General features: G+C 42.0%; 1 protein-coding gene across 5 annotated transcripts in view; it reads right to left on the bottom strand.

The window, feature by feature from the left end:
* plekha5 (pleckstrin homology domain containing, family A member 5) overlaps nucleotides 1-26186 on the bottom strand; it is a 411417-nt gene that overhangs the window by 116971 nt on the left and 268260 nt on the right. For all 5 annotated transcript variants that reach the window (XM_070897587.1, XM_070897582.1, XM_070897585.1 and 2 more), the window contains one exon: nucleotides 14991-15117. In XM_070897587.1, the coding sequence (XP_070753688.1) occupies nucleotides 14991-15117 (127 nt within the window). The remainder of the gene's footprint in view (nucleotides 1-14990; nucleotides 15118-26186) is intronic.

Genomic DNA, 26186 nt, shown 5'->3' with positions numbered 1-26186 from the left:
AGAGAAAATATTTAATAAGATCGTGTTTAGGAACTAATGCTTGACAGCAACCCTCTCTCGTACAATCCCCAGGAAAGGCCCTATCCACAGGCCAAGCCATTCGGCGCCTGAGAGGAGGGAGCTGGATTATTGCAATCGATGGAGGTCCCCAAGGGGGGGGAATCAGGACTGCTGATGAGCTCGGCAATGACAGAATCACGAGGGGGGGCACTGTGTCCCTGGGCTGTGCTCGGAGACCGCCGTGTGGCCAGAGCTAATGTCCCAAAGTGTCCTAGGGCAGATAGCAAGCCACCAGGACAGCTCTCACCCAGTCTAGTCTTGGTCACCGTGTGACTGACAGCAGCCAGAGGAACTCACAGAGTCTGGGCAAAGCTGAGTGGCCCCTTCAGTGCTCAATCATGCCCCCATCCACCAACCTAACCAAAAAAAGAGACGGTGCCCAAGTTAAAGAGTTGCTCACAGCACACAAGCAGTGATATCATTTAATAATTCTCCTTCTGAATTAGTGATAGAAATGCCGAGTGTTTGCGGTCTGTCTGCTTCAAGTCATTCCTTTGGCCCCAATTTTCGATTGAAACGTTTAAATAATAATTAATACTGTCGATTAAGTTTGAGGCATCTCAGCAAGATTAGAGTTAAAGGGCACAGGTTCCGACCCCAGTCCTAATCTTAACAGGGAAGCTATCCAAGACTACCCAGCTTAATTACAATCCAACAGATTTACATTCTAATTAATGAGTCAGTGCATCATTACAATTATAGATTTAATAATTTAATACTTACTCTTGCGGATGAAACAAGACTGTTCCAACGCTTGCGGCACTGGTCTGGCTCTCTTCTATCATGGGCTGCCGATGAGACTATCGCAGCGATATCCGCCCATATTCGCTGGTATACTCTTGAGGGGGGGGTTCCCATGCCCACCCTAGGTTAATTGGACCCACCGAGTCTACACCTCATGGACTAAAACCTCGTTCGCCTCTTCGGAGAAGGCTTCCGCCCTCCTTCTCCCTCCAACCTCCCCAACACACTCTCCCGACTCCTCGTGTTCCATCTCCATGTTATCAGATTACTTTTTTTCTCAATTCCTTCAAATTCACAAGCCTCCACAAACCTTCCTTCAAAAATCCTGTCTCTCTCTTCTCTCTCCTCCTTCCACCCCCCCCCCCCCCCCCCCAGCATGCGCAGATGACCCGACATCCCAAATCACAGGAAAAGTTCTTTGCTGAAAAAAAAGCGCATGCACAGAACGACCATTGCTATGGACACCAGCCTTGCATGACTGAATATATCGCTAACGCCCATTTCACATCGCTAAGGCCATCGTCCAAATTAAAAAGGTGAAACTAGCGTTTTTTTAAAAATGGGCGCTATTCCGGTCCGGTGATCCTGAAAAATAAAAAAAAACACTAACGCCGGAAATATTGCCCATTTTTGGCCGATAGCTATCATAGTAGAAAGTCTAGCCCCAAGTCTTTAGAACAAGGTATGGCTTGAAATTCTCAAACTGTACCAGCTCAAACTTTGATGCTGCATCAAAATCAAATTGACCATCTTTGAATTGAATTTGATGTTGATGAATACCCATACTTAATTCAGTTTTTCAGTTTACAATTTGACTTCTTGTCAAGCACATTGACACTTACAAAAAAAAACAACGTATTTATAATCCAGTTACTTCACTAAACATGCACTGAATTATTTAAAAGATCAAACCACATCTGACAAAAAGTAGTAATTCTATTGAACGACATCACTGATCAAGAATAATTGACAGCTGCAGTCCATTTTAATTCAATTTCCCATCACCATTTGGAGGCCTACAATGTAGTGGGAAGAAACTTGAGAAGAAACTTCAGCAGAAATAAAGCTAATCAGAAAGGTGACTTTGTTCTGACATCCCTATTTTATTTTGTATGATGGCAATTTTTTTCCTCCAGGATTTGGTTTCAGAGTTAGTTGACTATGTTGCAAACTATTCGGTATTAAAATGGCCATCACCATATACCCATTTTGAGGCAGGTAATGGGAACTTAATTATGAAGAAAATTACAAAGACAATTTAGCCCTAAATTGCCACCATGCAAAAACAAAATATTTAGGCAAGAAAGAACAGAACCACTTTCCTGGTTTTATTTCTGCTAAAGTGTTTAAAGTCAGTTCTGCCCACTACATTGGGCCTCCAAATGCCAACAACATGGAAATAAAATGGACTCCAACTGCTCTTTATTTTTACAGGAGTAACTTTACAGGAGTAAGGAATGTAGCTTTGTTTGATACAGCTACAAAAAGCAGCTGAAGAGTGTGTACACATGTGTGTGAGAGAGATGTATACAGACATTCGAGAGAGAAAAAGAGAGAGAAACATATGATTCGTGCTTTAGGATATCCTGGGTTCAGGAGTCTCAGGATAATTCACTTTAACATCTGACGAAATCAAGTGACAACAGAGATTTGCCATAAATTAAGGGCTTTCATTCACAAATGAAGATTAATTTTATTAAATTAAATTCACATATGGTCCAGCTCAAGTTGATGCACAAGCACAAGAAAAGTTTTCCAAAAACTGCTTAACTACAAGACTGGACCAATTCATTTCTCTTTTTAGACTTACTTTTGGTGTTTATTGCATAATCATTCTTGCTGTCAAAGGTGATCCAAAATAAAATCTAATGGCCTTGAATTTGCAGTCGGAGGCGTACCACAATAGCCCAACTCTATGCCAGCGAAAGTGTACCTGGACAGATCGCAAGTTCCGGGTTTTCACGCATGCGTATGCCATCATCGGGACCGCAAATTACGGGCCATTATTTTTATTCCACCAGTGCACAGAAGTTTTACAGATTTAAAATAACAATGAAATGTAGGATTGATATACGTCCCATGGCGTTGGGCCTGGAGTGCAGATTTTGTTGTTTACTGAGGATTTTCTACAGCCTACATTCGACAGCACTTTACCCATTACTATGGAATAGCAAATTTATTGAAGCAATATGTCACAAGGTAACAATGTTATGTTCTACTACAAGATACAGGCCTCACAGATATAATATTTTTAATACTATGATCTACAATTTTACGTAGTTTACATAGAAATGACAACATGGAAATAGGCCTTTAGGCCCAACCAGATGATTTGGTGTTTATCCTCCACACTGCTACAATCGCCAACTCCAGGAGCCAATTCTGCACCCTCACAACCCTCTAACAGTTTCTTCTGCTCTCTGTCCTAAATCTCTTACAGTTAAGGTTATATCCATGTCCCCTCAATCAGTGTTTCTATCTACTGTGCCCCATCCCATCATAATTTTAAACACCTCTATCAAATTATCCTTTAGTCTCTTCTGTTCTCATGAAAACAGCCCCAATTTTTCAAGTCTTGCTTTATAATTATACTAGTTCATGCCAGGCAGCATCTTAGCAAATCTGCTGTACCACCTTTACTGTACCAACATCCTTCCTATAGTGTGGAGCCCAAAACTAAAGTACTTCAATTATGGTTTTACTAAAGTTTTATATAGATTCACCATTACATCTCGACTTTTATATTACAATTCCCGACAAAAAAAAACAGTATTCCATTAGCTTTTTTTGTGGCTTGATCCACTGCAGGCACAGCTTTTAACATTTTGTGAACCTGAATCTTTAAATCCTTTGGCTCTTCCACATAACCCAGCCTCCATGCATTCAAAGTGTAATTATTACTTTTATTTTTATAAAAGCAAAATGGATTACCTCACATTGACAGATACTGAATTTATCTGCCACTTGTTTGTCCATTCAAGTGTCTTATCAGTATTTTCTTGCAGCTTCCTTTGGTTCTCAGAATTATTTAACATGCCTCCTATTTCAGTATTATCTGCAAATTTGGACACAGCTCCCTTTAAACTGAAATTCAAATCCTGATGTACAGAGTGAACAGAAGTAGTCCTTGAACAGAACACGGAGTGACATTCTTGGGTCCAGCTCGGTTTCCTCTTTTCTGACCAGTTTTTAATCCAGTTTTCTACTCTAATTCCATATCCCATAATCTTCTCCAATTTCCTGTATGGCACATTTCGAAAGCTTTCTAAAAGTCCATGTACACTACATTTACTGCATTTCCCCCACCCACCATATCTGTCACCTCGTCAATGAACTCAATCAAGTTTGTTAGCGTAATCTTCCTTCCTGAAATCCACGTTGGCCATTTCTAATTATTTTCTTTTCATCTAGATATTTGGTAATTTCATCTGTAAAGATTCTAAAATGTTCCCTGCCACAGATGTTAAACTAACTGGCCTAGCTTTACCTCAGTTAACTCTGTCTCCATTTTTGAAAATGGCTATGACATTAGCCACTCTCCAGTCCTTTGGCACACATCCATTCTCAATAGAACCCAGAAAAATAATTTCTGGGGCTTCCACTATTTCTTTCCTCATTCCTTCAGGATTCTTGAATGCATCGCATCAGATCCATCATTTTGTCCAACTTTAGCTTAACTAATCTCTCCAATACATTCCTTTTATTTATTATAAATCTCTATCTATCTGACTTTTAACCAATTCAGGATTTATCTCCTTCCCATTACATTGTTCTTACCCCCTCAAAACTAATTCCTATGTTTTTTTTTACATTATTAATTATTTTTTGCTTTTTCGCATTGCTGAATTTCCAATAATTAGCAACTAAACAATTGCATTTTGCCATGATCTAGACTTGGCTGACTTTATGTTATAAACACTCACTTCTGTCCCCAACCCAAACATCATCACCCTCAACAGGATCCCAAACATTTAGCTTAGAATTTTTCTTTAATGGCTTAATGGTATAAGAAAGTCTTGATTTTTTTTCCCTCTGTACTGTTCATGCCTCAGTTATTTGCAAATCTGGTTGTCACAGTATGTGGTGGGCACTGCAGTTCCACAGGTGCAGGATGAAAACTACCAACCCCAAAAAGCCTATTTTTTGCAATTTGTTTGCAGCAATGAATATTTACAGCATCTGGGCCCCAAGTGAAATATTCAACTCAAGCCCCAGACTTCAAACAAAACATCAGTTCTATCTGGGGAAAACTTCTTGCAAGCATTTCCAACATCAAATAACCAATTTCATGGGTACGTTTCATGTTTTTCTTCATGTTTATGATGTTATTTCTTGCTGTTCCAGTTGTTGTTGTATACACTGGCCAGATTAAGTAACTAAAATGCTGGTCAAAAACATTGAGAAATTATTTCAACAATTGAATTGTTTGATTTTCAGGTAGTTGATGGCTCCTGAATGGTAGCTTTCAGTGTGAAACAAGGGATTTTATTGCTTGTCTTTCTGCTGGTGACTCATTCCTCATTGACTAATTGAATGATTCAAAAGCACCAATCAGATTCAGAGTTGAATGATTATTTCAGCCAATCAATTTTTGGCCTATGCACGTGTAACACTTGAGGTGCAAAGCCTTTGAAAGGAAATGTGACATGACTTTATTATGCAATACTAATGAACAGAAACAGCTATTGAATTGACATCACAATTAGCAATAGTAGACATTTTTGGTGGGCTTACTTGAAGTCGTCTTTGTTCTTAAATCCTGAAGCCTTGCCCAATATTCCAGATTTTAAATTTGAAATAAGCATACTCGTAGCAGTTGTATTTAGACAAACCAACAAAATAATCATTTGTAAAATGTCTCGCTTAATACTGTTTTTCTGCAGCATTTAGCGTTGTGGATGCAACATATAGACTGCCTCTCGGCGCAAAGCACCACCGGAGCCAGGAATTCAAGTACATTGGGCAAAAGCAACTAATATTTACAGTATTTACAAAAGACCCATTCCTTTGTTCAAAATGATTTGTTAAATTTGGGCCACAAACCATTCATGCCAACCTGTACTTAGTTAAGGAGAAGTATCATTAATTACAGGATTCAATTCAAACTCCCACATTTAATTTTCAAGAGACCAAAACTGAATTCAAAAAATTAAATAATAAAGAAAATTGATGAAGTAATGAAACCCTGTCCTCAGACCGTTCACATGTCTTGCAAATAATTATCAATTTTTTTTCAGTCACTGCTACATTTTTGCTGTTTCTCTTTTTTTAAACTACAGATATTTGTGTCTTTCATGTTTCAGTTTATTTTCTGTAAACCTCGGCTTCTTGCATTCCAGCGAAAGTGTTTTCACTTGCCCAGATGCAACAAGGCAAATTTATTTGGTGCCTAGTGAAAGAACAGAGAACTCTCTCCAGTTTATTTCCTGCTAGTTTTATCACATGATATTGCTGATCTTTAGAAGGTGGCAGCATGCACTAGACTTTGATTTGGGCTGTTAAACAAATTTATTAAATAGTAAAAGAATAAAGTAATACAGGTGCAGTGTCGCGAATCCGGAGTTCCGGAATACAGACCGATTGGTGGCAAGGTCGTCCGGAATCCGTAAAATGTTCCGGAATCTGGACCCGACCCTGCCGACCTCGGGCCTCGCCTCACCCGCTTCCGCTATCCTTACCTCAGGGCCTCCTCAGCGGGCCTCGCCCGACAACAACCTCCTCGGCAGGGCCCCGCCCGACGATGACCTCCTCAGTGGGGCCAGCCCGCACGACAACATCCTTGGCGGGGCCCTGCCCGACAACCTCCTCGGCGGGGCCGGCCCAACGCCAACCTTCTCGGCGAACCTCGAACAGCTCTTCGGCAGGTACTCGCCCCCCTTGCCCCCTCCCATCGCTGCCCCCCCCCCCCCCCCCACCTTCTGACGTTCCAAAATCCTGGCCTCAGGTGTTTCCGGATTCATGACGTTCGAAAGCAAATCGAAAGCCCAGAAAAGCCCGGAATCCAGAACGGCCTCAATTCCGAGGGTTCCGGATTTTAGGCGTTGCACCTGTAGCAGCAATTTCCGTATTTATACACTAGCTAAGCTAACTTGTGTAGTAAAAGGAATAGTTTGCAATTGTTATGCTATCCTTACATAGTGGCTCTCTTCCTTTTTTTAAACCATCTATGAAAGCAATCTAACCTAACATTACAACAGATATTTCATTTTTCTCCAAATGAAAAAGCCAATAGGATGAAAATTAACATTTGATTGATTTGACTGAATTTTACATGTATCCTGTTCTAAGGCAGTGTCGGAGCCCCAATTCGTAACAGCATGTAACGTGGAATGTGGCTTTTGGCCTTTGATTGTCCCATACTGCTCGAGTTTGTGATCTCAGTTACAGTACTGTGTGCAAAGTGCCTAGCAAAAAGCTGTTACTCCTCAAAGGTTGGGGAAAAATGGGATACAGAGCCATATCCTTGGTCAGCAAAAGTGGCACTAGCAGAGGATTGGAGAAACAGTTACAGTTAGTGCATTCTTGGGAAGAGGGAAGTTTATCCCTTAACTTTAAAAAGCTCATGCTTTTCTTTTAATCTTATCCAGATTTGTTCTCAAATTGATGTGGGACTGGACATTTTTGTCTCAATTTGTGCATTTCTTTTTTTTTGTTCTGTTAATCTTACTCAATGAGATTCTAATCTATTCTCTCTTTAAATTGCAATTATTTGTCCATTGCTTAATCCTAGCTCCTATCTGATTCATACACTATAGGAAGAAAAAGTACAGGGAGAAGAAATGTAAAAAGCAGAGAGAATGAGCAGTTGCAGAGATTTAACAGCAAAGGAAAGTTTAATAAAATGAAAAAAAAACAATGTACTAAAGTTAAAATGTTAAAAAGTACCATTTGAATAGAATATCAGTAAAAAGGACAATGGCATTAACCATAACTGTACACTACACAGCTGATTTTGCTGGTTGTAGTAAAACATAAAATCAACATTTTAAACACGAGTACTCTGTACAATGTAAAGCTGAGTTTAATTTGGAGGGTGGTCCAGGGCTCAAATTACAGGAAGTAGAATTTTGAATTCTTGGATGTAACACATGGTCTGTTTTTGATAAATAAGAGTATTAACTTTGGGATGACTAAGTTTCTTCTATACATGTTCAGAAAGGATCCCTACAGTCATTGTAAAATCAACAAAAAATATGGCATTGTTAAAAAAGATACAGAGCCCGAGGGCCTACATCTTCAAATTCATGACCATAAGGAGATTTACATGGCATCGAATGAAGGAGGTCATTTCTAACTCGAAACTGAAAAGGATACAAATGTCCTGGATTTTGTGGTAGGAGCAACGGTGTCAGTGTTCACCGTTATTAAGGAGTAAATCGGACAATAACTCCAGCATCTGCACATGCGCAGTCAAACTCGGAGATCAGGAAGCTGCTGTTCGATTTGCCCTGTTCTTCCACAAGTTTGGTTACACCGGTACCTCGCCGAGAGATTCAGCATTTAAATACATGAAGGGCATGAAGTTGTGGTACCATACCCACTGGATGTCCACAAAACACAGCAGACAAAGTTAGAGCTTGTCCATTCTAGTATGTGAATTTTCAACAATTACTGCCAAATGACCTCTCTGGCACTGAAAATTTACTTTCACAAGTGTAGAGTCGCATTCCTTCAGATTTTAATTATTGTTGGAGATTTATTATTAAAAGCTAATTTGTTTTTAGTTTTTCTTTGTCTCTTATCTCTCCCTCTTAATCCCATCTTTCTTTCCCTCTCTTTATTTTGCTTTCCGTACCTGATTTTACATTGAATTAAATATTCTAACTCACGCATCCTAGTTTAGACTCTGCGCGCCTCAATAAGGATTCTTCAATCTGATTCGTTGGAGACACGCAGTTGCTTTCCTTGTTCATACAGATCCCAGATCCCCTGTAGAGGGCGCCTCGTTGAAAAGGCTCACTAATTACAGGGAGTTGCCACGCAAAAGCCCAAGGAAAGTCTGTGGGCAGCTATAAGTGAGCAGCGTTCGTTTGTCGCTGACTGCAAAACCCAGGTCATTAACTGAAGTATATTTATACCAATGCCAAAGAGGATTAAGAGATAAAATATTATAGTGTGACTGGCGTGCAAAACCAAATGAGTTAATTAGAAGAGTACTGATGCAAAATTAGAACAATCTGTACTAGGCCTACATGAAAGATTGGGTGGATGATTTTATTATTAACGCATCTGAAGAAATGTGGGCTAATTCCATTCCCCTGCTCACTCTTCATCCTCTTTATCAAGCAACTATTTAATTCCTTTTTAAAAACTCGGCTTCAACAATGGTTTCTAGTAAGCAATTCCAAATTCTAACCACTTATTTTAAGATTTTTTTAAAAAAACTGCCCCTTAAAGTCTGATTATTTTAAATTTATGCCCTTTTCTCACCTGTGGAAACAATCCATCACAATTTACCTCATTAACCCTTCAAAACCTTGAAGACCTGTGTCAGGTCATGCCTTAATCGTCTCACCGCGACTGAAAAAAACACCAACTTTTTAAGCCTCTTAACAATAACCCTTCGTTCATTAGCAGCTAGAGTACTTAGAATAGTGCCACTCAAACATTATAACTCAAGGAGTAAACTGTTTATATTGGAGAATAAAAAGAAGCCAAGTTGTTGAGTGTACAAATTCTATGTATTTGTTCCACCTTTATAAAGTGAGGAAGTATTTCAAAGAAGTGGTTCTTCACCTAAGCTTTCCTTCCCCTTTAAACACAAGTTATTATTAGCAAAAAGGAGAGTGCACAGAATTGGAGATAACCTTGAGACATAGGTCATTGGTTGGGAAGTAGGAGACACAGAATAGGGACAAAGGGTTCATACTCTGATTGGTGGAATGTGACAAGTGGTGTTCCCCAGTATCTGTACTGAGGCCTCAGCTTTTCATCATATCTATTAATGACTTAGATGAAGCAATCCAAGTTTGCAGATGACACACGAAGTTAGGAGGCACAGTAAGTTGTGTAGATAGAAGTAGGTAGTTACAAAAGGGACCGAGATAGACTAAATGGTTGAGCAAAACTATGGCAGATGGAGTTCAATGTGGGGAGTGTGAGGTCATCAACTTTGAATCTGAGAAAGACAAATCAGAATATTTTCTTAATGTGTCAGCTGTGACTCAGTGAGTAGCACTCTCGTCTGAGTCAGACGATGTGGGTTCAAGTCCCAGTCCAGGAACTTGAGCACATAAATCTAGGCTGACACTCCAGTGCAGTGCTGAGGGAGTACTGCACTGTCAGAGGTGCTGTCTTTTGGATGAGACATTAAACCGAGGTCCCGTCTGCCCTCTAGGTGGATATAAAAGATCCCATGGCACTATTTTGAAGAAGAGCAGGGGGGTTATCCCCAGTGTCCTGGCCAATATTTATCCCTCAATAACAGAACAAAAAACAGATTATCTGGTCATTATCACATTGCTGTTTGTGGGAGTTTGTTGTGTGTGCAAGTTGACTGCTGCATTTCCCACATTACAAGTGACTACACTCCAAAAGTACTTCATTGGTTGTAACGCGCTTCGAGACATCCGGTGGTCATGAAGGGCACTATATAAATGCAAGTCTGTCTTTCTTTTCTTAATGGTGAGACTGGGAGCTGTTGAAAAGCAAAGGGAATTAGGTGTCCATGTACATAAATCATTAAAAACTAGTGCACGGGTACAGAAAGTAATCAAAAAGGCTGATAGAATGTTGGTCTTTATTGCACGAGGGTTGAAATTCAAAAGTGAGAAAGTTACGCTTCAGTTGTACAAAGCCTTGGTCAGACCCCATCTGGAGTACTGCATTCAGTTTTGGCCACCATACCTCAGGAAGGATATATTGGCCTCAGAAGGGGGGACAGCGCAGATTGACCAGAATGATACCAGGGTTAACTTATGAGGACAGATTGCATAAACTTGGCTTGCATTCTCTTGGGTTTAGAAGGCCGAGGTGTGATCACAGGGAGGTAATTAAAATAATTAAGGGATTCAACAGGATAGATAGAGAGAAGCTATTTCCTCTGGCACGAGAATCGAGAACAAGAGGGCATAATGAGAGCTCGACCATTTAGGAGCGAAATCAGGAAACACTTTTTGACATAAGAGGATAGTGGAAATCTGGAACTCACTGCCCCAAATGTTGTAAATGCTGGGTCAATTCAAATTTTCAATACTGACATTGATAGATTTTGGTTAGGTAAAGGCATCAAATGACATGGAACAAAGGTGGGTACATTCAATTGAGGTATAGATCTAGCGATGATTTAACTGAATGGTGGAACAGGCTCGAGTGGCTGAATGGCCTGCTCCTGTTCCTATGGGCCCAAGTTTCGAGCCGCGCCTAGAACGGCGCAGTCCTGACCTGAACGCCCATTTTTCGCGCCACAAAGTGCGCCTAAAAAAACCCTTCAGATTCTCCAGCTCCCTGCAGGTCCTCTGGCCCTCGGCGCAGCACAGCAGGAGCTGTAGGGGGCGGAGCCAGGTCCCTGCGCTGAAAACAGTGCCGGGACCTCTGCACATACGCGCTACAGTGGGCGTGCGTGTTCAGTAGCTCCAGGCGCCCAAAACTGTGTGGGAGGGGCCGAAGCACGCAGCCCCTAGCCCTGGCCGAATGGCCTCACTGGGGCTGCGTGAATAAGGCTCCTCCCCCCCCCCTCACCCCCCGGACCGGACCCGACTCGACCTCCCTCTCCCTCCCTCCACCCGACCCGAACCGACCTCCATCCCGACCCGCGCCAATGCCACCTACCTGTAAATCTGATGCTGGGGACGGGCCCTGCCTGAAGTCTCGGGCCCGGCCCGTTCAGCCTCCCTCCCCCCCCACCAATCTCCTTCCCCACCCCCCCCCAATCTCCTTTCTCCCCCTTCTCCCCTCCTCCCTCCCTCTCTTCCTCTACCCCCCTCGCTGTCAGAAACACAGACACTGACAGACAGAGAATGAGAGACACACACACAGACAGATAGAGAAACTGACAGAGACAAATTGCGGGGGCATCCCAGCACGCTGTTGGAGGGCTCCTGGTGCTGCAGCCGGTAAGTAGAAATTTTTTTATTTATTGATTTAAAAAAAAAATTATTTCTTACTAATTTTTTTTGATTGATTTATTGGTTGATTTATTGATGTATTTATCATTTATTATTGATGATGGCTCTTTATTTGTAAAACTGAAGTGTTTAATGTTTGTAAACTTCCCTTTAAACCCCCCCCCCCCATTCCCTACGCCTGATTTGTAACCTACGCCTGATTTTCTAAAGTGTAGACAAGGTTTTTTCGAGCGTACAAAAATCTTCACTTACTCCATTCTAAGTTAGTTTGGAGTAAGTTTTCACTCACGAAACTTTGAAAACAGGCGTAAGTGGCCGGACACGCCCCCTTTTGAAAAAAAATTCTGTTCCAAAGTGAAACTGTTCTAACTGACTAGAACTGGAGCAAACTAAATGACGAGAATTCCGATTTCTAAGATACTCCGTTCTACACCAGTTGCTCCTAAAAATCAGGAGCAAATCATGTGGAAACTTGGGACCTATGTTCCTAGTATTCATGAATGTGCAAACAGTAAAAGAACATTTGAATTTTCTCCTTTTCCTTTCCAAAGGGTCAAAGGATAGGTTGGAACGATTAAAAAGTACCCAGTTCTAATGTTTGGATATTGAAGTACCACATTAATATTATGAACTGAATAGTCAGCTAAAACTACAGTTGTCATTACAGGTAGTACCACAAGTATTCACTAAATTTCCCTTCTTCAATAATACACTTACATTGTAGTGTAGCACAATTGTTACAGTCAATGGAAATATTTGTACTGTTTAAAAGTAAATCCTTGTTTAAACCATTGGAATATTAGTACAGCAGAAAACAAAATGAAAGTACATAGATATTAGAACCTTTGGGCTCAATTTTTCACATGAGTGATTTTTGGCGCAGTTGAAGAGGTATGTACAATTTTTTTAGTGGCCCAGGTGCGCCAAAAAAAAATCCAAGTTCCGTCAGAATTATCTTTGAATTTGGAGCAGCGCAGGTTGGCCTTAAGCTTTGTGGGTGGGGCTTAAGGCCTGCGCCAAAAACTGATGTTGCTAGGGTAACGAGGAATGTTCGGAAGGGCTGAGGCTGGGCTGGAAACTGAAGTCGCTACCATCCCGGACCTGTGCGGGGTCCTTTCGGCCAGGGAAGGCAGCGGGCTGGCCTGCACCTATCCTGGGCCAAAATGACCCACCCTCCCCACCTACCTGCTCTGTCTTCAGCTCCGCTGAACAATGGCGTCTTCTCTCTGCTGATTTTCTCTTCTCTACGCCGATTTCCTTAAGTGTAGGAAGGTTTATCACAAGCATCATTTTAGAAAAAAATCGTACTTGGCCAAACTCGCTCAAATGGGCAAAAGTGGTGCACACAGCAGGTTCTGCCCCCCCGTGACGTAAAAAAAAATCGGGAACCCCAAAAGAAATCTGACGTACCTATTTTAGAACGGCGCAGAAACTTTGGCCAAACTTGCAGATTATTGTCTGCTCAAAAAAAAAACTGTATACACCAAAAGAACAGTGCAGAATGGTGGCCAAAATGGAGCCCTTTAAGAGGTGAAGTTGTTGCAGTAACCATTCTGTTCAGTGTCCCGGTTTCAAACTCCATTTTGCATCTCTGGCAAAGATAATGAAGATTCTTATAGTATGTACCATTCACTATTTCATGAATCCATTCATTTGCTTTAGGATTATGTTATTACGGACTGAGGAACCAGTTAAGAGTTTAATGATTCAAACTAGGTTTTGAAGTACACTGTAGCATATGGGTTTCAAAAAACTATTCTAAACTGATTCAAAGTATATATTATTTTCCAAACACAAGTTGATCCAGTATGCCACAAATTGCATAAAACTGAATGAGGGTTGCCTCACACCTTTAGATCCTTGCAGCTACATAGCTAGAAAACTGAGGGGGTGCTCTGGTCAACTGGTTCCACATCTCTGTCTATACACCACTCAGTGTTGGAAGGTATACAAAACTGGCCAAAGTGAGTTCTTCGATTTACTTTTCACATGAAAATGTGATTGAACCCAGCATACTGGAGAGATGAGGAACTCACTGAGCGGGGAAATCATTGTGACCAATTGGAAATCTGTCTCGTTTGATGTCATAGAAATCCTTATATTGCAAGTTAATCCTTATACCTGAAGTTAAAGGTTACAGGGGTACCACTTTAACTTGATTAGTGCAAACTCCATAGGATACATTCAGCCTAACCTATAAACTTCACATTGCAGATTCTGATCCAGCTTTATTGTTCTCAGGAGAGTTAGCAAAGCATCTAATCTTTTAATGCTTTTGGAAGCGGTAGTTGTAGTTATCATAGAATCATAAAAAGGAGGGCAATCAGCCCATTGTGCCTGTGCAGACTTTTTGAAAGAGCTATTCAATTAATCCCTCTCCCCTGCTCTTTACCCATAGCCCTGCAAATTTTCCCCCTTCAAGAATTCATCCAATTCCCCTTTGAAAGTAACTATCGGATCTGCTTCCACCACCCTTTCAGGCAGTGAATCCCAGATCGTAACAACTCCATAGCCCACAGTTATGTACTTAATCTATTGTATCTTCTGTGATTCATCTTTTGCTTGGGTTTAATTTCTCGGCTTTTTCATAAGCCCCATTCATTGATTACAGCTTAATTCACACAATCTAACAGTCATTATATTTCCATTATCTGAAGACGAAGACAATTGTAAATATTATTTCATGGTATAAATAAATCCATTGCAAACAGACATTGAACAACTGAATTTTATCAGTTATTCATCTCTCCGGAATAATTTACTACAATCCATTTTCACAGAATACAGATGCTTCCTTTGTCAAGTGTTACAATACAGACAGCTCAATTAAAACTTCAAACTCTTTAAATTAATGATACATAATAATGTGTCCTTTTGAAATTAAACTAAAAGCTTTACATAGCTTTGTTTGAAAATACTTGCTATTTTCATTGTAAAAAAAAATTCAGAATAGATTTTGAAAAGCATAACGTATTTTCTACTCGCTGCTAAAGATATAATGATAGTTATGTTGCATTTTGAGCAATCATCTGCTACTTGCAAACAAGCTTAAAAATGCCAGTGAGTCATTTAATGGCACTAGATTTCATCTATAGTTACCCTACAACAGTCGGTACTTACCCTGCCTGCAGGACTCATTGGAAGCAGTGCCATTTCGGATGCCATCGTGTAGGTTGAAACTTCACTCACCATGCTCACTGGTCGGTCTTTTTTTTCTTGTGATGCCATTGTTGCGGCAGTCCTGAAACTAATAAATGGGGTATAGTGAAAGCACACAGCCAACTATATACCAGAACAGCTATAAATAGAAATGTTCCCTCGCCGTTTCTCCAGCCACGTCCTATTTTCTAGCTTCCTTACTAGACACGTACTGTATTCCAATCATCACTCAGGCTATAACACATGTGAATAAATGTGAGACAAATGCATTGACTTGTGATTTTATCCAGCTGCATGTAGAGTTTTCTACAGTTCTGATCTCTCTCTAACAAAAATAAAAACAGCTCTTTATTCCTACATATTTTTATTCTCTATTTTAAACAAGTGCTTCAATAAAGTCAACAGAATCCCAAGGATGGGTACATGTAAATGTTCATTTGAGGGAAGTAATGAACATATTAGATTGAATTTTAATATCTATTCCTATTCTACTAATATTCAGCTAGTTTTCTATAGTTTATTTTTTTTTAGTACATATAAAGTAGCACTATTTCATTCCAAAATTTTATAAAGCAATTTTCAGAAATTTAAGTAGTTATAAATGGCTTTTCTTGCAAGATTTTTAGCTACTTAGTTTTGTAAAGGTAAATTGCATTCGAATTTCATATTCAGTGGTTGTGGGTGCGCCACTCAATAGCAGTTACTAAAAGTCCAATTCTGCACAACAGTGGTATGGTGCACAAAGTGGATTGTGCTGCATCTTGTGACCCTCCCTATTTTTAATAGCTTCCTAAAAAGAACACATCTCTTCACCCTTATTGTCTGCCCCACCTCCCAACTTCTTTGCTCTCTTTTCCCTCTGGTTTGATACCATTTCCCTCTGCCCTCTGAATGCTTTGGTGTACACAAGGAGTGCAACAGAAATTTAAGCTGTTGATGTATACATGAAACATTGCCCATCACTGCAATTGTATTAGAAATGAATTGTTTCCATACTCAACAATAAAATTCATTTTTACAATAGCACAATAGCTCTTGACGCACTTACATAATTTAACTTCCACCACCACAATTTTAATACAAAAGCAAAATACTGTAGATGCTGGAAATGCTCAGGGGGTCAAGCAGCATCTGTGGAGCGAGAAACAGAGTTAACATTTCAAGTCGATGACCGTTCGCCTGTTCTGACGAAAGGTCATTGAGCTGAAACGTTAACTCAGTTTCTCTCTCCTTAGATGCTGCCTGACCTGTTAAGTATTTCCAGCATTTTCTGTTTTTATCATCTTCTGTTCACTATCACTTTAATCCATGATGACAGCTCAAAATGTAAAGCTTCATTCTCCGAGCCAAATGAAATTCCGAAGCTCAGAATCTTAGATGTGTTAACGACATTAAATTGGCTCTGAAGCCTTGCAGTGGGAGAGTGAACTTCCCAACCAGATTTACAGGTATGAGACGCCAGACTACCAGCCACAATTAACATACATTTTTAATCTACCTTCAATGTAGCCAAAAGTGGAGAAGTTAGTTACACCTCAGTAGAGAGGCTGGGGAGAAGGAGGAGTAATCCTGGAACCTCACTCGCAGCACACATTTTATGAATGGTTAAAAGGTCCACAACTAGAGGGCTTCATTTTCCAACAGTCTATCGACTCTGGATCAGTTCCTATGGACTGGAGGGTAGCTAATGTAACACCACTTTTTAAGAAAGGAGGGAGCGAGAAAACAGGTAATTATAGACCGGTTAGCCTGACATCAGTCGTGGGGAAAATGTTGGAATCAATTATTAAAGATGAAATAACAGCGCATTTGGAAAGCAGTGACAGGATCGGTCCAAGTCAGCATGGATTTATGAAAGGGAAATCATGCTTGACAAATCTTCTAGAATTTTTTGAGGATGTAACTGATGGAGTGGACAAGGAAAAACCAGTGGATGTGGACTTTCAAAAGGCTTTTGACAAGGTCCCACACAAGAGATTCGTGTGCACAATCAAAGCACATGGTATTGGGGGTAATGTATTGACATGGATAGAGAACTGGTTGGCAGACAGGAAGCAGAGAGTCGGGATAAATGGGTCCATTTCAGAATGGCAGACAGTGACTAGTGGGGTGCCGCAGGGCTCAGTGCTGGGACCCCAGCTATTTACAATATACATTAATGATTTAGATGAAGGAATTGAGTGTAATATCTCCAAGTTTTCAGATGACACTAAGCTGGGTGGTGGTGTGAGCTGTGAGGAGGACGCTAAGAGGCTGCAGGACGACTTGGACAGGTTAGGTGAGTGGGCAAACGCATGGCAGATGCAGTGTAATGTGGATAAATGTGAGGTTATCCACTTGGGGCAAAAACACAAAGGCAGAATATTATCTGAATGGCAGATTAGGAAAAGGGGTAGGTGCAATGATACCTGGGTGTCATGGTACACCAGTCATTGAAAGTTGGCATGCAGGTACAGCAGGCAGTGAAGGCAGCAAATGGTATGTTGGCCTTCATAGCTCGTGGATTTGAGTATAGGAGCAGGGAGGTCTTACTGCAGTTGTACAGGGCCTTACAACTGGAATATTGTGTTCAGTTTTGGTCTCCTAATCTGAGGAAGGACGTTCTTGCTATTGAGGGAGTGCAGCAAAGGTTCACCAGACTGATTCCCAGGATGCCTGGGCTGTCATATGAGGAGAGACTGGATCAACTGGGCCTTTATTCACTGGAGTTTAGAAGAATGAGAGGGGATTTCATAGAAACATATAAAATTCTGACGGGACTGGACAGGTTAGATGCAGGAAGAATGTTCCCGATGTTGGGGACGTCCAGAACCAGGGGACATAGTCTAAGGATAAGGGGTAAGCCATTTAGGACTGAGATGAGGAGAAACTTCTTCACTGAGAGTTGTTAACCTGTGGAATTCCCCACCACAGAGTTGTTGATGCCAGTTCATTGGATATGTTCAAGAGGGAGTTGGATATGGCCCTTACGGCTAAAAGGATCAAGGGGTATGGAGAGAAAGCTGGAAAGGGATACTGAGGTGAATGATCAGCAATTATCTTATTGAATGGTGGTGCAGGTTCGAAGGGCCGATAGGCCTACTCCTGCACCTATTTTCTAATGTTTCTATGTTTCACTCTCCCAGCTGAATGAGAATTCATGAAAACATTGGGGGAGGGGGTGGGGGGGAGAGAGCTGGAGAGAAGAGACAGAAACTGAGAACTAAATTATATCACCATTAAATAGTGCACTGAAACAATGTTTTTGCTCCAGTTTGTTGAAAGCTGCAGATATTTGAATTAAATGGAGTAAAAATTGGAGAGAAAAGTAAAACAAAACTTCAGGATAAAGTCAACAAGACAAAGATGATGTGTTTGAAAAATCAATGATGAAAAAATCATGGGATTCTGAAACTAAATGAATTGTAAAAGTATTACGGTTTCCTTTGCGAAGATCTGCGCTGAGAATATTTGAACTTCATTTGAGTTATCTCAGCCACAAGAGTCACTGATTAGATTCCATCATTTCATGGAAATAAATTCTAATCATCCAAATTAATTTTTGCCAATCCAGTGCCAATTAATGGAAGATTGCTGGAACAAAAACAACAGTTTAATCCAATACTTTATAATGCACTGTTGTTACTAGACTGAAACACAGGCTTCAGAGCACTCTTCCTGCACAATTATTCGGATTACAAAATCTAAAACATTGGAGTTTGGAACCAATGCAAGTACATTTCAAATACTAAATGGTTGCTTTATTTCAGTACCCTCCGTTTGTAGTACACAAAACTTCTGTTGCTTCATCAATAACTTTCCCTCCATCATAAAGTCAGAAGTGGGGATGTTTGCAAATGACAGCACAGTGTTCAGAGCCATTTGCAACTCCTCAGATAATGAAGCAGTCCATGCCCACATGCTGCAGGGCCTGGACAACATTCAGGCTTGGCCTGATAAGTGGCAAGTAACATTCGCGCCACCCCCCAGTGCCAGGCAATGACTATCTCCAACAAGCGAGAGTCTAACCACCACCCCTTGACATTCAATGGCATAACCATCACCGAATCCCCCATCAACAACCTGGGGGTCACGATTGACCGGAAACTTAACTGGACCAGCCATATAAATACTGTGGCAACAAGAGCAGGTCAGAGGCTGGGTATTCTGTGGTGAGTGTCTCACCTCCTCACTCTCCAAAGCCTATCCACCATTTACAAGTCGGGAGTATGATGGAATACTCACCACTTGCCTGGATGAGTGCAGCTCCAACAACACAAGAAGCTCAACACCATCCAGGACAAAGCAGCCCGCCTGATTGGCACCCTAACCACCATTGTAAACATTCACTCCCTCCATCACCGGCACACCGTGGTTGCAGTGTGTACAAGATGCACTGCAGCAACTCGCCAAGGCTTCTTTGGCAGCACATCCCAAACCCACGACCTCTACCATCTAGGACAAGGACACCAGGCGCATGGGAACACTATCACCTCCAAGTTTCCCTCCAAGTCACACACCATCCTGACTTGCAAATATATCACCGTTTCTTCATCGTCACTGGGTCAAAATCCTGGAACTCCCTCCCTAACAGCACTGTGGGAGTACCTTCACCACACGGACTGCAGCGGTTCAAGGAGGCCAACTTCAACGCAATTAGGTTCAAGAGCAATTAGGGATGGGCAATAAATGCTGGCCTTGCCAGCGACACCCACATCCAATGAACCAATTAAAAATAAAGGAAAATTCTACGTACTTGAATGACAGGACTCTGGTACTGTTAATAGTGACCAAAGACTCATCGTTTGGCACATTCCACTGTTAGCACTTAGATTAACCAGCTGTTTCTAGATAGCACTCATTTATTGCAGTTCTCGGATACAATTCGGTCATTAGCAAATGTCCAAATTAAAAGGGACAACATTCAAAGAGCTGATCTTCCAAGAAACTGATGTAGTATTTTTATATCTGAAGTTTCAATACTGCACAAAGTGTGCACCACAAACTGAAAGCAGAGAGGAACTGAACTATACTATGGCAAAAATATTATAGGGTAGTTTCCCCTTTGGGCGCAATTGGGACATTGCACTGGTTTGGTTACACTTCAAGTTGCGGCTAAAATTAATTTGCATAATCGCAAACTTAACATTTTCCATGAATCAGTGCAATCGGGCAGCATAATAGAACTTTTTATTTCCATTAAAAAGTATTCCTGGTAACCTTGTGCAGTTTTATTGGGCTCAAAATTGGCCCACTCCTTTTTTTGGCGCACTCGCCAGAGATGCGGCGACTTTGTGGGCTGAAAAGGGCGGCGATAAAATGTCCCCCAATTCTGGCCTCTGTGTTGCCTCTCCCGGTGTTTGGCGGCGTGGCCAGTCGATTGGGGAGCGGAGCAAGGACCCTGCGCCAGAAACAGTACCTGCAGTTCTGCAAATGCGCGTTGGAGTGTGCGTTCATGCGCAGTAGCTCCTGCCCCCAGCCTGTGTGTGCGTGCTGCAGCGTGGGACCCGATGCATCCCGCCCCTATCCCAGGCCAAGTGGCTTCCCGCACAGGCCGGCCCGCTGCCTTCCCGGGCTAGGCGGCCACAACAAGCAGGTTGATGCGGGGCCCAAGCCGGGGCGGCCGGGATGGGATTGGGGGGGGGAATTCCGAACTGTAGGGTGGGTTCGATCACCGACCCTATGGGGGTAGGGGGTTTCGATCCCATGGACGGTCCAATCCCCAACCTCTAGGGAAGGTCTGATCCCCAGATGTGTCTGATCTCTGACCCCAGGTGCTGTTCTGATCCTGAAGGCTCTAATTCCCGACCCCGGGAGGTTGGGTTGTTTGTAAGGGGCAGGCTGATGGTGGGTGAGCTTAGGCGGTTGGGAGAACATAAGAATTACAAGCAGGAGGTGCTTGTATTTTTTATTTGGATATTTTGAAAAAATTATGGAAATAAGTTTTGTCTCTTTACTACTTTTATTTTTGTAGTTTAAGCTTTCATGAATGCTTCTGTTGTATAGTAAATTAACTTTGCGAAATTTTGTCATGTAATGTCCTGTTTAGCTGTTTGATCCTACTCACATTCTTTAGTCAAGTCATTAACTTTTGCTGGCCTCCGATGTGCATACCTGAGCTGATTTCTTAACTCTCCGCAAGAGTTTTCTGTGCGGCCACATACGCTGGCCTAAGTTAGTTTGGAGCAACTATTAGCTGTAAAAGTGGCCTAAATGGCCAAAACTGGAGGAGGTGGCTGGTAATGCCCCCTTTTGAAAAAAAACAAAACTAAAAAAATCCTAACTAACTCACTTACACTGGCGCAAATTGAATGTGCAAAATGGGGATTTTTAAGGTACTGCAGAAAAATCAAGTTGCTCCAAAACAAAACGGAACTACTCCTGGGCAATTTTGAGCCCATTAATACAGCTGAAAATGGGTTTATCAAAAAAATTAAGCATTGCTAATAAGGATGTCCAGTCCACCACCTGAGTAATCCGATTTAAAATGAGTGAAATGACAAAAAATACTGAACCATTTAGTTGCATTGGTATATACTAGACAGTTTCTTAGTAAATTAAGTATTTATTGATATGAAAAAACTTTAAAAATGTGCCTACTAGTACCGATATGCCTAAGAAAATAAGTGCAATTTGAAGAGCCTACCTGAACCAGCGCAATCGGCGGGATCTCGCAATTTCGACCTGGGAGCGTGGCCATTTTGTGGGCGGGGACTATTTTGGACCAAGTGAATCTTAAACCAGTGTAAAAGATTGCAGAAAACACAAACGCAATGGGTTTTGGGAGTAACTCACTCACGTTTAAAATCACCTGATCTTTTGTGCTGGTTTGGCCAATTCCACCTAGATTGCACTGAGAAAACTAGCAGAAACTCGGCACCTATTCCTTCATTTTTGGAATTTTCAAAAGATTTGAGGGCCGAAATTGCCCCCTGACTAAGAGTAGGCACACCCACAGTTTTTTGACCATCTTTCTACGCATCAATCCATGGGGTGGAGAATCGAACAATAGTCAGGTGTTCATTTTTTGGGGTTAGGGCAGTGTTCCGGTCGGCTCTGTGGCGGAAGTGCCATTGGATCGGGTCGGCCATCGCTCCAAGCCATCAGCACGCTGTGGACGTGCCGTGTCACGCTGACGTGTCATAATGTTTCCCCCCCCACTTCAGTTAAAGAGGAGGGCCGCTGCAAACTCCGCACTGAGTTTAGTTTGGCCCGCTGAGCCACCAGGGAGGGTTGCAGTATGAGGGTATGTTGCCAGGGTCAAGGATGTCACTGAGCGGCCGCAGAACATCTGAAGGGGTGGGGGGTGGGGGGAGGGAGGGTTAACAACCAGAGATCGTGGTCCATATCGTATCAATGACATAGGTAGAAAGTGGGATGAGGTCCTGCAGGCAGATTTTAGGGAGCGAGAAGAGATTAAAAAGCAGGATCTCAAAGGCTGTAATCTCTCGATTGCTCCCGGTGCCACGGGCTAGTGATTACAGAAATAGGAGGATACAGCAGATGAATGCGTGGCTGGAGCGACGGTGCAGGAAGGAGAGCTTTAGATTCCTGGGACATTGGGACTGAATCTGGGGGAGGAGGGACATATACAGACCGGATGGGTTGCACCTCAACAGACCTGGAACCAATTTCCTCGTTGGGAGGATTGTTAATGTCAAGAAAGATAGGGAAGGAAAGAAAGGAGGTGGGGTGGTAGTATTGATTAAGGAGAATATTACAGTGCTGGAAAGAGAGGATTTCCTGGCGGGGTCAAGGACAGAATCTATTTGGTTAGAGTTAAGAAACAATATAGGTGCTATTACACTACTCGGTTATCCTATAGGCCGCCAACTCGTGGGAAGGATATAGAGGAGCAAATTTGCAGGGAAATGACAGAGATGCAAGAACTATAGAGTAGTGATAATGGGGGACTTCAACTATCCTAATATAGACTGGGATAGTAATAGTGTAAAGATCAGAGAGGGGGAAGAAATTCCGAAGTGCATTCAGGAGAACTTTCTTGATGAGTATGTTTTCAGCCCAACGAGGAAGGAGGCATTGCTGGATCTGGTTTTGGAGAATGAGGCAGGACAAGTAGAGCAAATGTCAATAGGGGAACATTTAGGGAACAGTGATCACAGTATCATAAGGTTTAGACTAGCTATGGAAAAAGACAGGGAGCAATCTATAGTAAAAATACTTAATTGAAGGAACACTAATTTCAGTGTGTTGAAAATGGATCTGACTCGGGTAATTTGGAATCAAAGATTGGCAGGCTAAACTATAATGGACTAATGGTCTGCCTTTAAAGAGGAGATGGTTCGGGTACAGTCGAGGTATATTCCCACGATGGGGAAAGGTAGGGCAACCAAAGCCAGAGCTCCCTGGATGACGAAACAGATAGAGATAGAGAGCAAGATGAAGCAGAAAAAGGGGGTGTATAGCAGATGTCAGGTTGAGAATACAAGTAGAACCAGGTTGAATATAGAAAGTTCAGTGGGGAAGTGAAAAAGAAATGAGAGGCAAAGAAAGAGTATGAGAATAGATTGGCAGCTAACATAAAAATCTTCTATGTGTATATAAATAGTAAACGGGTAGCAAGAGGAGGAGCCGAGTGGGGCCGATTAAGGACCAAAATGGAGACCTATGCATGGAGGCAGAGGGCATAGCTGAGGTACTAAATGAGTGTATAATGAAAGAAGAGGTAGTTGAAATACTGGATCGGATAAAAATTGATAAGGAGGTGGTACTAGAAAGGCTGGTTATACTTAAAGTAGATAAGTCACCAGCACCAGATGGGATACATCCTATGATGCTGAGGGAACTAAAGGTAGAAAGGGTGTAAGGATAAATCTAGCAACAACAGGCCAGTTAGTTTAACCTCGGTAATGAGTAAGCTTTTAGAAACAATAATGAGGGATAAAATTAACAGGTCACTTGGACAAGTATGGATTAATTAAGGAAAGCCAACATGGATTTGTTGAAGACAAATCGTGTTTAACTAACTTGATTGAGTGTTTTGATGAGGTAATAGAGAGGGTTGATGAGGGCAATGCAGTTGATGTGGTGTATACATGGATTTCCAAAAGGTGTTTGATAAAGTGCCACATAATAGGCTTGCCAGCAAAGTTAAAGCACATGGAATAAAAGGGATAGTGGCTGCATGGATACGAAATTGGCTAAGTGACAGGAAACGGCGAGTCGTGGTGAACGGTTGTTTTTCAGACTGGAGGAAGATGTACAGTGGTGATATCCAGGGGTTGGTACTAGGACCACTGCTTTTTGTGATATATGTTAATGAATTAGACTTGGGTGTACAGGGCACAATTTTAAAGTTTGCAAGTGACACAAAACTTGGAAGTATTGTGAACAGTGAGGAAGATAGTGATAGACTTCAAGAGGACATAGAAAGGCTGGTGGAATGGGTGGACATGAGGCAAATGAAACTTAAAGTGCAAAGTGATACATTTTGATAGGAAGAACGAGGAGAGGCAATATAAACTAAAGGATACAATTTTAAAGGGGTGCAGGGACAGAGATACCTGGGGTATATGTGCACAAATCGTTGGAAGGTGGCAGGGCAGGTTAAGAAAGCAGTTACAAAAGCATACAGGATCCTAGGCTTCATAAATAGAAGCACAGAGTACAAAAGCAAGGAAGTTATGATGAACCATTACAAAACACTGGTTTGGCCTCAACTGGATTATTGTGTACAATTCTAGGCACCGCAATTTAGGAAGGATGTGAAGGCCATAGAGAGGGTGCAGAAAAGACTTACAAGAATGGTTCCAGGGATGAGGGACTTACTTCAGTTATGTGGACAGACTGGAGAAGCTGGGATTGTTCTCCTTAGAGCAGAGAAGGTTGAGAGATTTTGTAGAGGTGTGCAAAATCATGAGGGGTGATCTTATCGAAACGTATAAGATTATGAGGGGGCTTGAAAAGGTGGATGCAGAGAATGTTTCCACTGATGGGGGAGACTAGAACTAGAGGGCATGATCTTAGAATAAGGGGCCACCCATTTAAAACAGAGGTGAGGAGAAATTTCTTCTCTGAGGGTTGTAAATCTGTGGAATTCACTGCCTCAGAGAGCTGTGGAAGCTGGGTCATTGAATAAATTTAAAACAGAAATAGACAGTTTCTTAAACGATAAGGGGTTATGGGGAGCGGGGGAAGTGCAGCTGAGTCCATGATCAGATCAGCCATGATCCTATTGAATAGCGGAGCAGGCTCGAGGGGCCGTATGGCCTCCTCCTGTTCCTATTTCTTATGTTCTCATGAGGGGTCCAGACAGAGCAGAGAGAGAGAAACTATTCCCATTGGCAGAATGGTTGAGAACCAGAGGACACAGATTTAAGGTGATTGGTAGAAGAACCAAAGGCGACATGAGGAAAAACCTTTTTACTCAGCGAGTGGTTAGGATCTGGAATTCACTGCCTGAAAGGGTGGTGGAGGCAGATTCAATAGTGGCTTTTAAAAGGGAATGGAATAAGTACCTGAAGGAAAAAAAACCTGCAGGGCTATGGGGAAAGGGCGGATTGGGACTAGCTGAAGGGCTCTTGCAGAGAGCCGGCACAGGGTCGACAGGCCAAATGGCCTCCTTCTGTACTGTAACCATCGTTTGATCCGCATCAACATTACTTGCCTCAGTCAGCACAAAAAAACAATTTTTAGACCAGCTAGATGAACCAGTGTCTTTTTTGGTCATGTATTTTCTTATGTTCTTCTTGCAAGGGCATGTCCATTTGAAGTCACAGCCAATGGGGTAAGTGATTGGCTGGTGATTGGTGAGTAGCTTTTCTTTTATTTTTATATCAGTAAGTGAACTATAACATTGTTATTACCAATTTAAGGGTATCTAAGGTTAAGACATGGCAGGAGAGCTCGGTCATGTGATATGCTCCTCCTGTACCATGTGGGAACTCGGGGACACTTCCGGTGTCCCTGACGACTACGTGTGTGGGAAGTGTATCCGCCTCGAGCTCTTGACGGTCCGCGTTGCGGAATTGGAGCTGAAGGTGGATTCACTCTGGAGCATCCACGATGCTGAGAATGACGTGAGTATCACGTGTAGTGAGTTGGTCTTACCGCAGGAGAAGGGTCCACAGCCAGATAGGGAATGGAAGACCAACAGGAAGAGCAGTGCAAGAAAGATAGTGCAGGAGTCCCCTGTGGTCATCCCCCTGCAAAACAGAT

Source organism: Pristiophorus japonicus, chromosome 13 (genome assembly GCF_044704955.1).
Source record: "Pristiophorus japonicus isolate sPriJap1 chromosome 13, sPriJap1.hap1, whole genome shotgun sequence".
Lineage (NCBI taxonomy): Eukaryota > Metazoa > Chordata > Chondrichthyes > Pristiophoridae > Pristiophorus > Pristiophorus japonicus.
The sequence above is the reverse complement of the archived record's forward strand: the minus strand, read 5'-3'. Positions and strand labels throughout refer to the sequence as shown.